At 39.8% G+C, this 12334-nt stretch overlaps 1 protein-coding gene across 3 annotated transcripts in view; it reads left to right on the top strand.

Annotated features, from left to right (window-relative positions):
* ITCH (itchy E3 ubiquitin protein ligase) overlaps window positions 1-12334 on the top strand; it is a 107595-nt gene that overhangs the window by 43831 nt on the left and 51430 nt on the right. For 2 of the 3 annotated variants that reach the window (XM_056121102.1, XM_056121103.1), the window contains exons 4-6: window positions 985-1126; window positions 2876-3000; window positions 5027-5164. In XM_056121102.1, the coding sequence (XP_055977077.1) occupies window positions 985-1126; window positions 2876-3000; window positions 5027-5164 (405 nt within the window). Of the gene's footprint in view, window positions 1-984; window positions 1127-2875; window positions 3001-5026; window positions 5165-12334 lie in introns of those variants that run through there. The other variant, XM_056121105.1, reaches the window with a different exon arrangement.

Here is a 12334-nt window from a genome sequence, read left to right as displayed (position 1 = left end):
TTGTTATGCTGGGGATCCCAAGTAAGCAGAACTGCCAAGACTGTATTTCATGGGGCTGGAGCAATAGCACGGGGCGGGGGGGTTGCCTTGCACACAGCTGGCCCGGGTTCGATTCCCAGCATCCTTTATGGTCCCCTGAGCACTGCCAGGAGTAATTCCTGAGTGTAGAGCCAGGAGTAACCCCTGAGCATTGCTAGGTGTGACCCCAAAAGCAAAAAAAAAAATTGTATTTCACTAAGTAAAACTGTTCCAGAGAGTGAACCCAGTACACATGATTGCTATTTAAAGGTATTTTCCAGGTGTCCAGAGAGTTAGTACAGGAATTCTGATGCTTGCTTTACATGTGATCAAGCCTGGTTGAGTATCTGGCAGTACTATGAGTATTGCTTGGTGTGGCCACCAATCCCTGCCTCACCTTAAAAAAGGTATTTTCCAGAGATCTTTCTATACTCCTAATGCCAAGCAAGCCCATATTTCATCACACGGAATTTTCTTTAACTAAGATATTGCTTCCTTGAGAGCCATTTCCTTTTCTGTACTCCGGACTGTTCTATCCATTGAATTAGAGAAGTTTCTGACACATGGTAGAAATTCATATATTTGTTATCTGAGTTTTTTAATTAATTCAGAATTGTTTGACCTAACAAAAGGTTCAGAATTGTTTGACCTAACAATTCTGAATCTTTTGAAACTGACAGTGGATCTGCTGATGGGAATTTAGGTGAATGATATGAAGATGCTCTTCGTTTATTTACTAGAATAGCAGGAAATACAAAGATCATGGCTGAATAAAATAAGTATTTATTTATTTTTGTTGAGGTATCATTGTATTGTGACCTCTAAGTTTCAGGTTTGCCTAATTGTAGTGTTTTAAAGCAAAACTGCCTCTCCAAGTAAAAGTAATCTTTATGAAATTCAGTTGATTTAAAGGATGAACTAACAACTAAATATTGAAATATTCCTCCCCCTTTCATCTGTCTCTAGTTATTTCAGCAAAACTTAAAGAAAATAAAAAGAATTGGTTTGGACCAAGTCCTTATGTGGAAGTCACAGTTGATGGACAGTCAAAGAAGACAGAAAAGTGCAACAATACGAACAGTCCCAAATGGAAGCAACCCCTTACAGTGTAAGTTTGAAATACATATATATGCATGTATATGTATATATATATATATATGTATATTTTATTTTATTTTTTGCTTTTTGGGTCACACCCAGAAATGCTCAGGGGTTGCTCTTGGCTCTGCACTCAGGATTTACTCCTGGTGGTACTTGGAGGACCATATGGGATGCTGGGAATTGAGCCTCGGTCAGCTGCGTGCAAGACAAATGCCCTATCTCTGTGCTATCCCTCCAACCTCCCTACCTTTTTTTTCCAACCTCTGCTCCTGCTATTATTATTACTGCGTGGCTGTCTTTTTTTCTTTAGATATTTCCAAATTCTTCTTTTCTTTGCCATTTCTAATTTATAGCATCTGTATTTTCCTTGTTTTTTTGGGCCAGACACTGCATTGCCTGGAGGATGTTCCCAGTGATGCTCAGTGAACAACGTGATGTTGGTGTTAGGAATTGAACCTGGACCTTCCACATGCATGGTGCCTCTCCATCCCAGAGTTGATATAACTTTTGCCATTGAAAATCAACTGGGAGACCCTTAATCATGGACTTAGGAAGAGCTTAGTACCTCTTTTCTTAGGACTGAAATGGAGTTATAAGTAGCTTACTTTTTTTATTTTTATTTTATAGGTATTAAAAAAATTTTTTTTATGTTTTTTATGTTCTTTTTTTTTTAAATTGGTTTTTTTCCTTCAAAAATGTGCCCTTTAGGCCAGAGAGATAGTTCAGTGGTCTGACCATAAACTTTGCATACAGAAGGTCTAGGTTTAATCCCAAGTACTGCCTGCAGTGACATTTGAGCACAGAGCTGGGAGTAACCCCTGAGCACTGCAGGGTATGGCCCCAAAACAAAACCAAGGGAAAAATCTGTATTATGTATTTTATTATATAACTAATATTATAGTTTGGTTTTGGGGAGCAATTCCCAGTTCAGTGCTGGCAGTGCTCAGGAATTGCTATGGTGCCAGGGATCAGTCTCAGGTCTCCTTAATGCAAAGCATGTACTTAGCATAACTCACAAGCACATATTTTTTAATATGCTTAAAATATATATATAACATGGTTATCTTTTTGAGTAAACAAATAGGTCTGATATCCCTTACATAGCTAAGTGGTCCTATATATGAATGAGTTATCATTTATTTCAATAATTTCTTATGTATGGAGCCAGAGAGATATAGCAAGTAGGGCACTTGGCTTGCATGAGGTTGGCCCTGGTTTGACCTCCCAGCCCCTTATGTGGTCCCATGGGCCTGCTAGGAGTGATCCCTGAGCCAGAAGTAAGCCTTGAGTACAGCTGGTTTTGGTCTAAAAACAAAACAAAAATAATTTGTTATGGATCAATTGGTTTCTAATGTTGTACTGCTTTGTTGTACTGCTATTAATGTTGCAGTATACATTCGTGTGCTATGTCTGTATATTGATGTTTTTATCCGGTATAAATTTATAGAAAGTAGGCTATCAGATTCAGTAATTTGCTCACAGACCCTCAAATATGTTTTTTTAATTTTAATAATTTTTGGTTTTTTGGTTTATACCTATCGGTGCTAATGGATTATTCTAGCTCTGCATGTATATTGCTAATCTTGATTGTACAACTATTTATTTGGGGGGCTTGGGTTCAGGCACAAGCAAAAATGGCTATATAAGCAGTTAGCATTCAAATAGAATTTTCATACAGTTACAGAATATAGGCAATAATTGGTTCTATATTGAAAGTTAATTATAAAAGCTTTTTGCATACTTTTTTCTCTTTTAGTATTGTCACCCCTGTGAGTAAATTACATTTTCGTGTGTGGAGCCACCAGACACTGAAATCTGATGTTTTGTTGGGAACTGCTGCATTAGATATCTATGACACATTAAAATCAAACAATATGAAATGTAAGTATGTAGAAGTATAGAGATTGATTGTACTCAGCGTGTATGTGTGTGTTTGTGTGTGTTTGTGTGTGTGTGTGTGTGTGTGTAAAATTCATATGCTAAATTTGCAGAATGCTGTTAACAATTTATTTTCAAGTGTAGTTGCTTATATTTGTGGTTGTAGGGGGACCATGCCTGGTAGCAGGGACTCTGTAGTGACTGTGATTTGAAACATGTAATTGTTAAGTCAAGTGCAAGGGAAGTGCCTTTTCTTCTGTGCTATCTCTACAACCCTTGCATTAGTAATAACAGGGAGGAGAATTTTGAATTATTTAAAGCATTCTGAGGAACCTTGGCTTGACTATTCATTTTGGATCTGATATTTTTAATTGCTAAAAAATAGATATTTAAAACAATATGAAAATATAGAAAGGAAAATTATCCTTCAGAGAGACAAATACAGTTACTATTTTGACATTTTCTTTTCAAGTACATCTGTATTTGATTTCCCTATTTTAGCTCTTACGGCTTTTCCTCATTTTTTTAGTTTTATTAATGTGTATATTGTTGGGGAGAAAAAATTCCTCTTTTCCTATCTAGGTGTTTTGCTGCTCTAATTAAATTGACACAGGACAGATAAGTAGGAAGAAAAAATAATAATTGAGTCCCTGGAAATAAGGGATCCAGCCAAGTGACCAAAGCATATAGGTCTTTTTGTTTTGTTTTTTGTTTTAAGCATCTAGATTTTGTACCTTATGACAAAAAAGATTTGACAAGGAAAAGCAGTTTGGATTTGTAGGTTTGGATGGAAGTAGCAAAGTATGATTTTTCAACTTCTCATCCTAAAATTCCTATCTGTTGGTGGTAAGGATACCCACTATATTTCTGTTTCTGGGAGGATATTTTTCTCCTTTCAAGGACATAAAGGAGGGTCAGACAGTCCTTCTAGCACCTGCAGTTTCTCAAGTAAATTTAATAAATTTATTCCAAGGTTGTTTATTTTGGAGTCTTGACATACTCAGAACCCATCAGTATCTTATTTGCATAACCTAGATATGTTAGAATTTGAATTATGCTTGTCTTAATATGTCATGAGTTTAAAACACTTTTTCTAAGTCCCTTGATTTTCTAAAAAAATTTTTTTTGTTTGTTTGTTTTTTGTTCTTAGGCCACACCTGGTGGTGTTCAGGGCTTATTCCTCGTTTAGGGATCACTCCTCACAGGGTTCAGGGGACCTATGGAGTGCTGGGGATTGAATCCGGGCAGCTGCATGCAAGGCAAGCGCCTTACCTGCTGTACTATTGCTCCAGCCCCTGTAATTCATTCTTAAATTTTGTTATCACCCAGTATAATTTAATATTGCTAATTTTGTTTTGGGTTTCATTTATTTTGGGTGTTTGGACCACATCTGGGGGTGCTTAAGGTCTATACCTGGCTGATTTATTTAGTTTATCTTTTGACTTTGGGCCACATTCATTGCTCAGGGCTTGCACGCAGCCAACATGGCCGACCCGAGTTCGATTCCTCTGCCCCTCTCGGAGAGCCCGGCGAGCTACCGAGAGTATCTCGCCCACATGGCAGAGCCTGGCAAGCTACCTGTGATGTATTCGATATGCCAAACACAGTAACAACAAAGTCTCCAATGGAGACGTTACTGGGCCCACTTGAGCAAATGGATGAACAACGGGAGGACAGTGACAGTGACAGTACTCCAGGGTCAATGGTCAAGAGAATGCGTGAGGGACCTCCTGTGGTGCTGGGGATTAAACCCCAGTTGGCTGCCTGCAAAGCAGGTGCCTTATCTGCTGTAATGTTTCTTTTGCCCTGGCTGTATTTTATACAAGGTGGAATGAAGACGGAAATTTAACGATTGAAGTACTTAGTATTTTACAGCATGTATGTTAAGTATTTGCAAATTATACAACTCTTAAACTGTTTTGATAATGAAAGTTGTAAATATCTTGGATGAAGTATATTAGAACAGTTTCTGTAAACATCAGTTAATTTTCTGTCATATAACCTTTTTTTGTTGTAATTCTTTTTTCAGTTGAGGAAGTTGTTATAACTTTACAGCTTGTAGGTGACAAAGAACCAACAGAAACAATAGGAGACTTATCAATTTGTCTTGATGGAATGCAACTAGAATCTGAAGTTGTTACCAGTGGTGAAACTACTGGTTCAGAAAGTAAGTAATTATATTCCATAGAGACTCTGCAGTGATTCTTCTTATATTAGCCACTCTATCTGATGTATGTAATTATTTTTTTTTTATTTTTATTTTTTATTTTTTTGCTTTTTGGGTCACACCCGGCAATGCACAGGGGTTACTCCTGGCTCTGCACTCAGGAGTTTCTTCTGGCAGTGCTCAGGGGACCATATGGTATGCTGGGAATCGAACCCGGGTCAGCTGCGTGCAAGGCAAATGCCCTACCCGCTGTGCTATATTGCTCCAGTCCCCTGATGTATGTAATTATTGATAAATCACATTAATCCTGGCTTTCCTGGCTTTATGTGTAGGGATCACTCCTTGCAGTGCCTGGGGGATCATATGCAGTGCCAGGGATTGAACCCAGATATTCATGTACAAGGTTCTGACCTGCTGTATTATCTCTATAGCCTGGAAATTATTTCCTTTTTGATAGAGACATCTATTTTAAATTTGTTTGGTTTTGCATTTTTGGGCCACCCTTGGTGGTAGTTGAACTGGGGTAGGCTCATATGTAGTGCTAGGGATCCAGCATGGCAAGACAGGCATCTTAACCCTCATACTATCTCTTTCTCTGTCCCAGACTGTTAATTTGTATTTTGGTTTTAGGGCCATATACCTCACACTGTTGGGGGACCGTATGTGGTGCCAAGGATTGAACCAGGGTTGGCCACATTGCAGGGCAGGCGCCTCAATTTCTGTATTCTCTCTGTGATCCAGATTGATCATTTTATTTTTTAATATTTTGATCTTTGAGACATACCAGGCAGTACGCAGGGCTTATTCCTGGCTCTGCACTCAGGGATCACTCCTGATGGGCTGGGGAGACCATATGGGGTGTTAGAGGTCGAACCCAGGTTTGCTATGTACAAGGCAAATGCCCTCCCTGCCATACTATCATTCCTGCCCCTTGATCATTTTAAACATTTTTCTTTGAATACAGTTTTACTGTCACTGTCACCGTCCTCCCGTTTTTCATCGATTTTGCTTGAGTGGGCCCAGTAACATTGTGAGACTTGTTACGGTGTTTGGCATATCAAATACATCACAAGTAGCTTGCCAGGCTTTGCTGTGCGGGTGAGATGCTCTCGGTAGCTTGCCAGGCTCTCCGAGAGGGGCGAAGGAATTGAACTCGGGTCGGCCATGTCGGTCGCATGCAAGGCAAATGCCCTACCCTCTGTGCTGTCGCTCTAGCCCAACAATTTTCCTATGAATAAATATTTTTCTGTAAATTGTAAGTGAAAGTTAAATTATAGTTGTGCCAATAAGTTTATAAAGTATTTATTCTGTAGGCCAACAGTGGCAGCTAATATGATATATATGATGCTATACTCCTATTGCCCATGGCAGATTTTTAAATTTTTGTTTCTTGGGCCGCATCTGACATTTACGGGCACGTACTGTTTTCTCTGCACTCAGGGATTGGGGGACCTTTTAATGTGCCAGGTGTCCAACTGTGGTCAGAATGCAAGGCAAGGGGCTGGAGCAATAGCACAGCAGGTAGGGCATTTGTCTTGCGCGCAGCCGACCCGGGTTTGATTCCCAGCATCCCATATGGTTCCCTGAGCACCGCCAGGGGTGATTCCTGAGTGCAGAACCAGGAGTAACCCCTGTACATCGCCAGGTGTGACCCAAAAAGCAAAAAAAAAATGCAAGGCAAGCCCCTACCCTCTATATTATCTCAACTAGTACATGCTGAGATCCTTTGCAATTTTTTTTTCAGTTTCTTTAGGCTATATTTACAGAAATGTTTTGTGTTAAAATAATGACAAAACCAATTTGTGCCAGTGTATTTTACAATCTTTGGTTTATTATTTTTTGATAAAGGGTATAAAAGTGAATATATGATTTAAAAGAAATCTGATAGCACTGGCTAGTATCTGCACATACTTAATAAAAAAACAGATTCTTTTAAACTATTTCCATCACTTATATGTATATTTGTACTAGAAATACAGATTATAGCAACCCTAAGACAAAGAATAGATTAATGATTTCCTTGATTAATCTAAAATCTTTTTGTTTACTTAGAAACTTCAGTATAAAACAGTCTGTGGTTTTTAGGTGCTTTTCTTCTGTTTCTACTTTGGGAAATGGCCTACTTTCTCTTTAACTCGTGACTTTTTTTTTTTTAAAACTCATGAGTTTTTAAAATAGCAGTACCTTCAAGGTAACCCTGGTGTGTTTTCCAGATCAGTTCTTTGATATTAATGAGAGTGGAGAGAAATTTCTGAAATGGTTAATATGGCTTGAAAAGTTGACATGTCTATTTAAATAAACCAGCATTTACAAGACATTCCCTAAGTTTATTCTTTAAATTGTAATTGGCAAGATAGTATACATGTAAAATTATATCATTAAATTGCTCTAAACCTCAATATGTATAGCTTCTTAAGTTTTCTCCCTAGGAGATGAAACTTCTTATCCCCAGTATTTAATAATTAGAAAAAAGTAAAGTTTTGTTTGCTTTCATTTTTCAGAGTAGAATCTAAAACTGCATTTTTATAGTTGAGGCATTACTGTTTCAGGCCAGAGAGACATCTCAGAGGAATGGAGCACATTTCTAGCATAGAGAATATACACAAAACACTTCTCAGGCACTGCTGAATATAATCCTGGTGATCCTAAGCACTGCTATGGAGGGCCTATAAGTACATACTTGCATGGATCCTTGCGTGTGCACGCACACACACACACACACACACACACACACACACACACACACACACACACACACACACACACACACCCTACCTTACCACACCTGGTCCCCTCACCTTTCCTGTATGTTTGTTTTCTGCTTAAGTAGGAAAATGACAAATATTAAAATGGCTTTTTGGGTCATACCCGGAGATGCTCAAGGGTTGCTCCTGGCTTTTCTACACTCAGGAATTACTCCTGGTGGTGCTCGGGGGACCATATGGGATGTTGGGGATTAAACACTGATCAGCTGTGTGCAAGGCAAACGCCTTACCCACTATATTATCACTTCAGCCCCAGACATTAAATTATTTTAAAACTGGTAATTCACAGAGGGCTAGAATTGACAGATACAAGTTTAATCCCAACACAAGTGCCTTATCCCTATACTCTCTGGCCCCAAATAACAGTTTCGAAAAACTTAAGTCATGAAAAAAAGAAGAAGAATTGAGTTGAATTTCTGCTTACTCAAAAATAAAATCTCATTGGGCCTGAGTGGTAGTTCAGCAGGAAGAAGGGTGCTTGCCTTGCATGTAGCCCACTTGACTTCAAGCCCTGGTATCCCAAGTCCTGTCTGGAGTAATCTGTGAGAATAGCCAGATGTGACTTACACACACACACACACACACACACACACACACACACAATCTTAACCTTCAATTTTTAGTAATCTATTTAAACTTCATCTTGAGCCACTTTACCTCCACATGTAAAAATAAGTAATGAGCTATTATAATTGGAGTCTATATCATTCTAAAAAGTTTGGGAATATACAAGTATACAACTGTTAAAAGCATAAGTTTTTTTTTTTTTCTCTAAAAATTTAGTAACTGGGAGCTGGAGTGACAGGACAGCAGGTAGGGTGTTTGCCTTGCACACGGCTAACCTGGGTTCGATTCCCAGCATCCCATATGGTCCCCCGAGCACCGCCAGGAGTAATTCCTGAGCACAGAGCCAGGAATAATCCCTGTGCATTGCCAGGTATGACCCAGTAGGCAAAAAGAAAAAATTTGATAACTGAGTTACAAAGTTATTTGTAAAAGGTTTTAGGTATATCATCACCAGTCTCTTCACTAATATCTATTTCCCTCTAGATTGTCCCTAGTTTCTCTCCCACTTCCCAGCTTGCCTCTATAGCTGGCACTTTTTCCTTTTAGGCACTGTAGCACTGTCCTCCTGTTGTTCATTGATTTGCTTGAGCAGGCCCAGTAATATCTCCATTGTGTGACTTGTTACTGTGTTTGGCATATCGAATACGTCACGGGTAGCTTGCAAGGCTTTGCTGTGTGGGTGAGATACTCTCGGTAGCTTGCGGGGCTCTCTGAGAGGGGCGGAGGAATCAAACTCAGTTCGGCCGGATTGGCCACGTGTAAGGCAAACGCCCTACCTGCTGTAGGCACTGTGGTTTACAATACTGTTTCTGACAGTCATATCACTTTACCTCTTTTCAGCACCCAGTTCTTGTCCAGAGTGACATCTGCCCTCTGTCATTATACTGGTCCCTTTCCTGACCTATTCCCCTTCCCCCAATATTGGCAAGGTTCCTGCTAAGGATCTTTTCTCCTGCTCTTCCTTTCTTACATATCTTTCTTTCTTTCCTTTTCCTTTTCCTTTTCCTTTTTTTTTCCTTTCCTTTCCTTTCCTTTCCTTTCCTTTCCTTTCCTTTCCTTTCCTTTCCTTTCCTTCTTTCCTTTCCTTTCCTTTCCGCTTTTTTGGGTCACACGCTGCTCTTCCTTTCTTACATATCTTTCTTTCTTTCCTTTTCCTTTTTCTTTTTCTTTTTTCCTTTCCTTTCCTTTCCTTTCCTTTCCTTTCCTTTCCTTTCCTTTTTCCTTTCCTTTCCTTTCCTTTCCTTTCCTTTCCTTTCCTTTCCTTTCCTTTCCTTTCCGCTTTTTTGGGTCACACGTCTGGTGACGATGCTCAGGGGTTACTCCTGTCTCTTATACTCAGGAATTAGAACTGGCAGTGGTTGGGGAACCATACAGGATGCCAGGGATCGAACCTGGGTCAGCCACATGCAAGGCAAACACTCCATGTGTTACACTGTCACTCTGGCCCCTGCTTTTTGTTTCTGTTGTCTTTGGGCATTGGTGTTTCAATATTCTGGAGAGTTCTGCCCATGTTTCTTCTATATACATTATGGATTCAGCTCTGGTATTACTCCATTTTGATTTGGCTTTTGTGCATAATATTAGAAAGAGGTCTAAGATCATTTTTTTGCATGTGGTTGACCACTTTTCCCAGCACCCCTTGTTGAAGAGGCCTACTCCGCTTCATATTTTTTGCTATTTTATTGAAGACTAACTGACCATAAACCTGAGGGTCTGTTTTTGAATTTTTAAATCTATTCTTTTGATCTGAGGACCTCTCTTCATTCCAGTACCATGCTGTTTTAAATACGGCTGCTTTGTAGTACAGTTTGAAGTTGGGAAAAGTGATGCTTCCCATCTTCTTTTTCCCAAGAATTGCTTTGGCTTATGGAGTCAGGGTTGGGTTATTTTTCCATTTGAATTTCAAGAATTGTCTGATTTATTCTCAAAAAAAAAATGTTGTGGGTATCTTATAAGTGTTGCTGGTGGAGATCCCGTGGTGACTTACGTGAATTGGTGATGAAAAGTCTCAAGAAGGAAATCCACCACTTTTCCCTCTCCCCACCTCTGTCACCCCAGGAACGCCTGGGAGATTTATGACTGATAAAGTCTGTGATGATCCCCTACATGGCATGGACTTCATGTTCCACCAGCCCCACTAGGCAACTGTCAAGTTGCACCTGAAATCCTATTGGGAATGGCATTGGAGTTGATCCCTATAACCCAGTTTCTCAGGGAGCCATGGACTCAGATTGGAGTGAGGAATTGCTCTTTGCAGAAAATCCTAGCCCTTACCCAGGCCTTTTAAATTTGTCAGCTTTTTCTGACAGAAAAGAATTTCAGGAGGAGACAAACAGTGAACTGTAAGTTTAATTGAGTAATATAGGAAGTTAAGGAGAAAGGTGAGGTAAGGTATGTACTCAAGAGAGAACATGAGCTTCTCTAGAGTGGAGAGAGCCCAGAAGTACACATCTCAAGAACCCAGAAGTATACATCTCAAAAGGGCAGGTGCAGGTGGCATATGTGTGGTAACACATGGGCACAGGCAACGTACATGTGCACTTCCTTTATTCAAATTAGCTTTTTATATGCTTTTCTCAAGCTGTCTTCCCTACCCCAACCCTAGGCCATTGCTAGGGTGGTTGCTAAGAGAATTTGGGGCTATTGATAGTCTTCTTTTGATGGTCTTCACCTGGTCTTTGTTGCAGTGCCTGAGCCTCTCCCAGGGATCCAGCCACCTCTTCTCTCAGGAAGCCTGCTGTACTTGGTCTGGAATTTTGTATCTCAGTGGCTGTTTAGGCTCCTGAGATGGGTCCTTTGTGTCAAAGGCCTCCATGCCTTCCAGCTAGTTCATGCTTCAGATTCCAAAACACATATTACTATGACCCCCTATCTTCCTGCCTGCAACATAGGGTCTTAATTGAATCACTATCGTGCTTTAGGGGATATTGTCATTTTCACTATGTTATCCTCCCGGTCCATGAGGAGGAGATGTGATTCCATTTCCTCCTGTCCTCTTCTTTTATTTCTTTAAGTAGTGCTTTGTAGTTGTTTTGGGGCCAACGGTGCTCTGGACTCTCAACTCAGGGATCACTCCTGTCAGGCTTAGGGCACCATATAAGATGCTGGGGTTCAAATCCAGTCAGGAGTATACAAGGCAAGCACTGTACCTGCTATGCTATAGGCTTAGGACCCAGTGTTCTATAGTTTTGGTATAGGTCTTTAGCCTTTTTTTACTTAAGCTGATTCCTAGGTAGTTGGGTTTTTTTTATTGTTGTGGTTTGTTAATTTGGGGTTTTTTTGGCTCATTTCTACAATTCTCAGGGGTTACTCCTGACTCCATATTTCTGGATATGTTCTGGGTACCATATAAGATGTTGGGGATTAAACCCAGGTTGACTGCTTGCAAGGCAAGTGCTCTACCTGCTATATGCTCTGGCCCCATGGTGCTTGATTTTCTGAGGCACTATCGTGAATGGCTTGTGTTTTCTTAAATCTCTCTTCTGTTTCATTATTTGTATATAGGAAAACCTTGGACTTTTACATGATGATTTTGCAGCCTTCCCTATTGTTATACATGTATATTGTTTCTAGGAGTTTTTGTGTAGAGTCTTTAGAGTTTTCTAAATATAGAATCACATCATCCACAGATAGTGAAAGCTTGACTCTTTCTTTCCTATCTGAATGCCCTTAATATATTTTTCTTGCCTAATTGCTATGGCAGGTACTTCCAGTACTGTATTGAATAGAAGCGGTGAGGGTATGCAACCTTGGCTTGGGCCTGATTTTAGAGGAAGGCATTTCATTTTTCTCCACTAAGTATATTATTTGCTCTGGTAAATGGCCTCGAGATTGAGGA

This window comes from Sorex fumeus, unplaced genomic scaffold, assembly GCF_029834395.1.
Source record: "Sorex fumeus unplaced genomic scaffold, SorFum_2.1 ptg000044l, whole genome shotgun sequence".
NCBI lineage: Eukaryota > Metazoa > Chordata > Mammalia > Eulipotyphla > Soricidae > Sorex > Sorex fumeus.
Note: the sequence above shows the minus strand (reverse complement) of the source record. Positions and strands in the feature narration are given on the sequence as shown.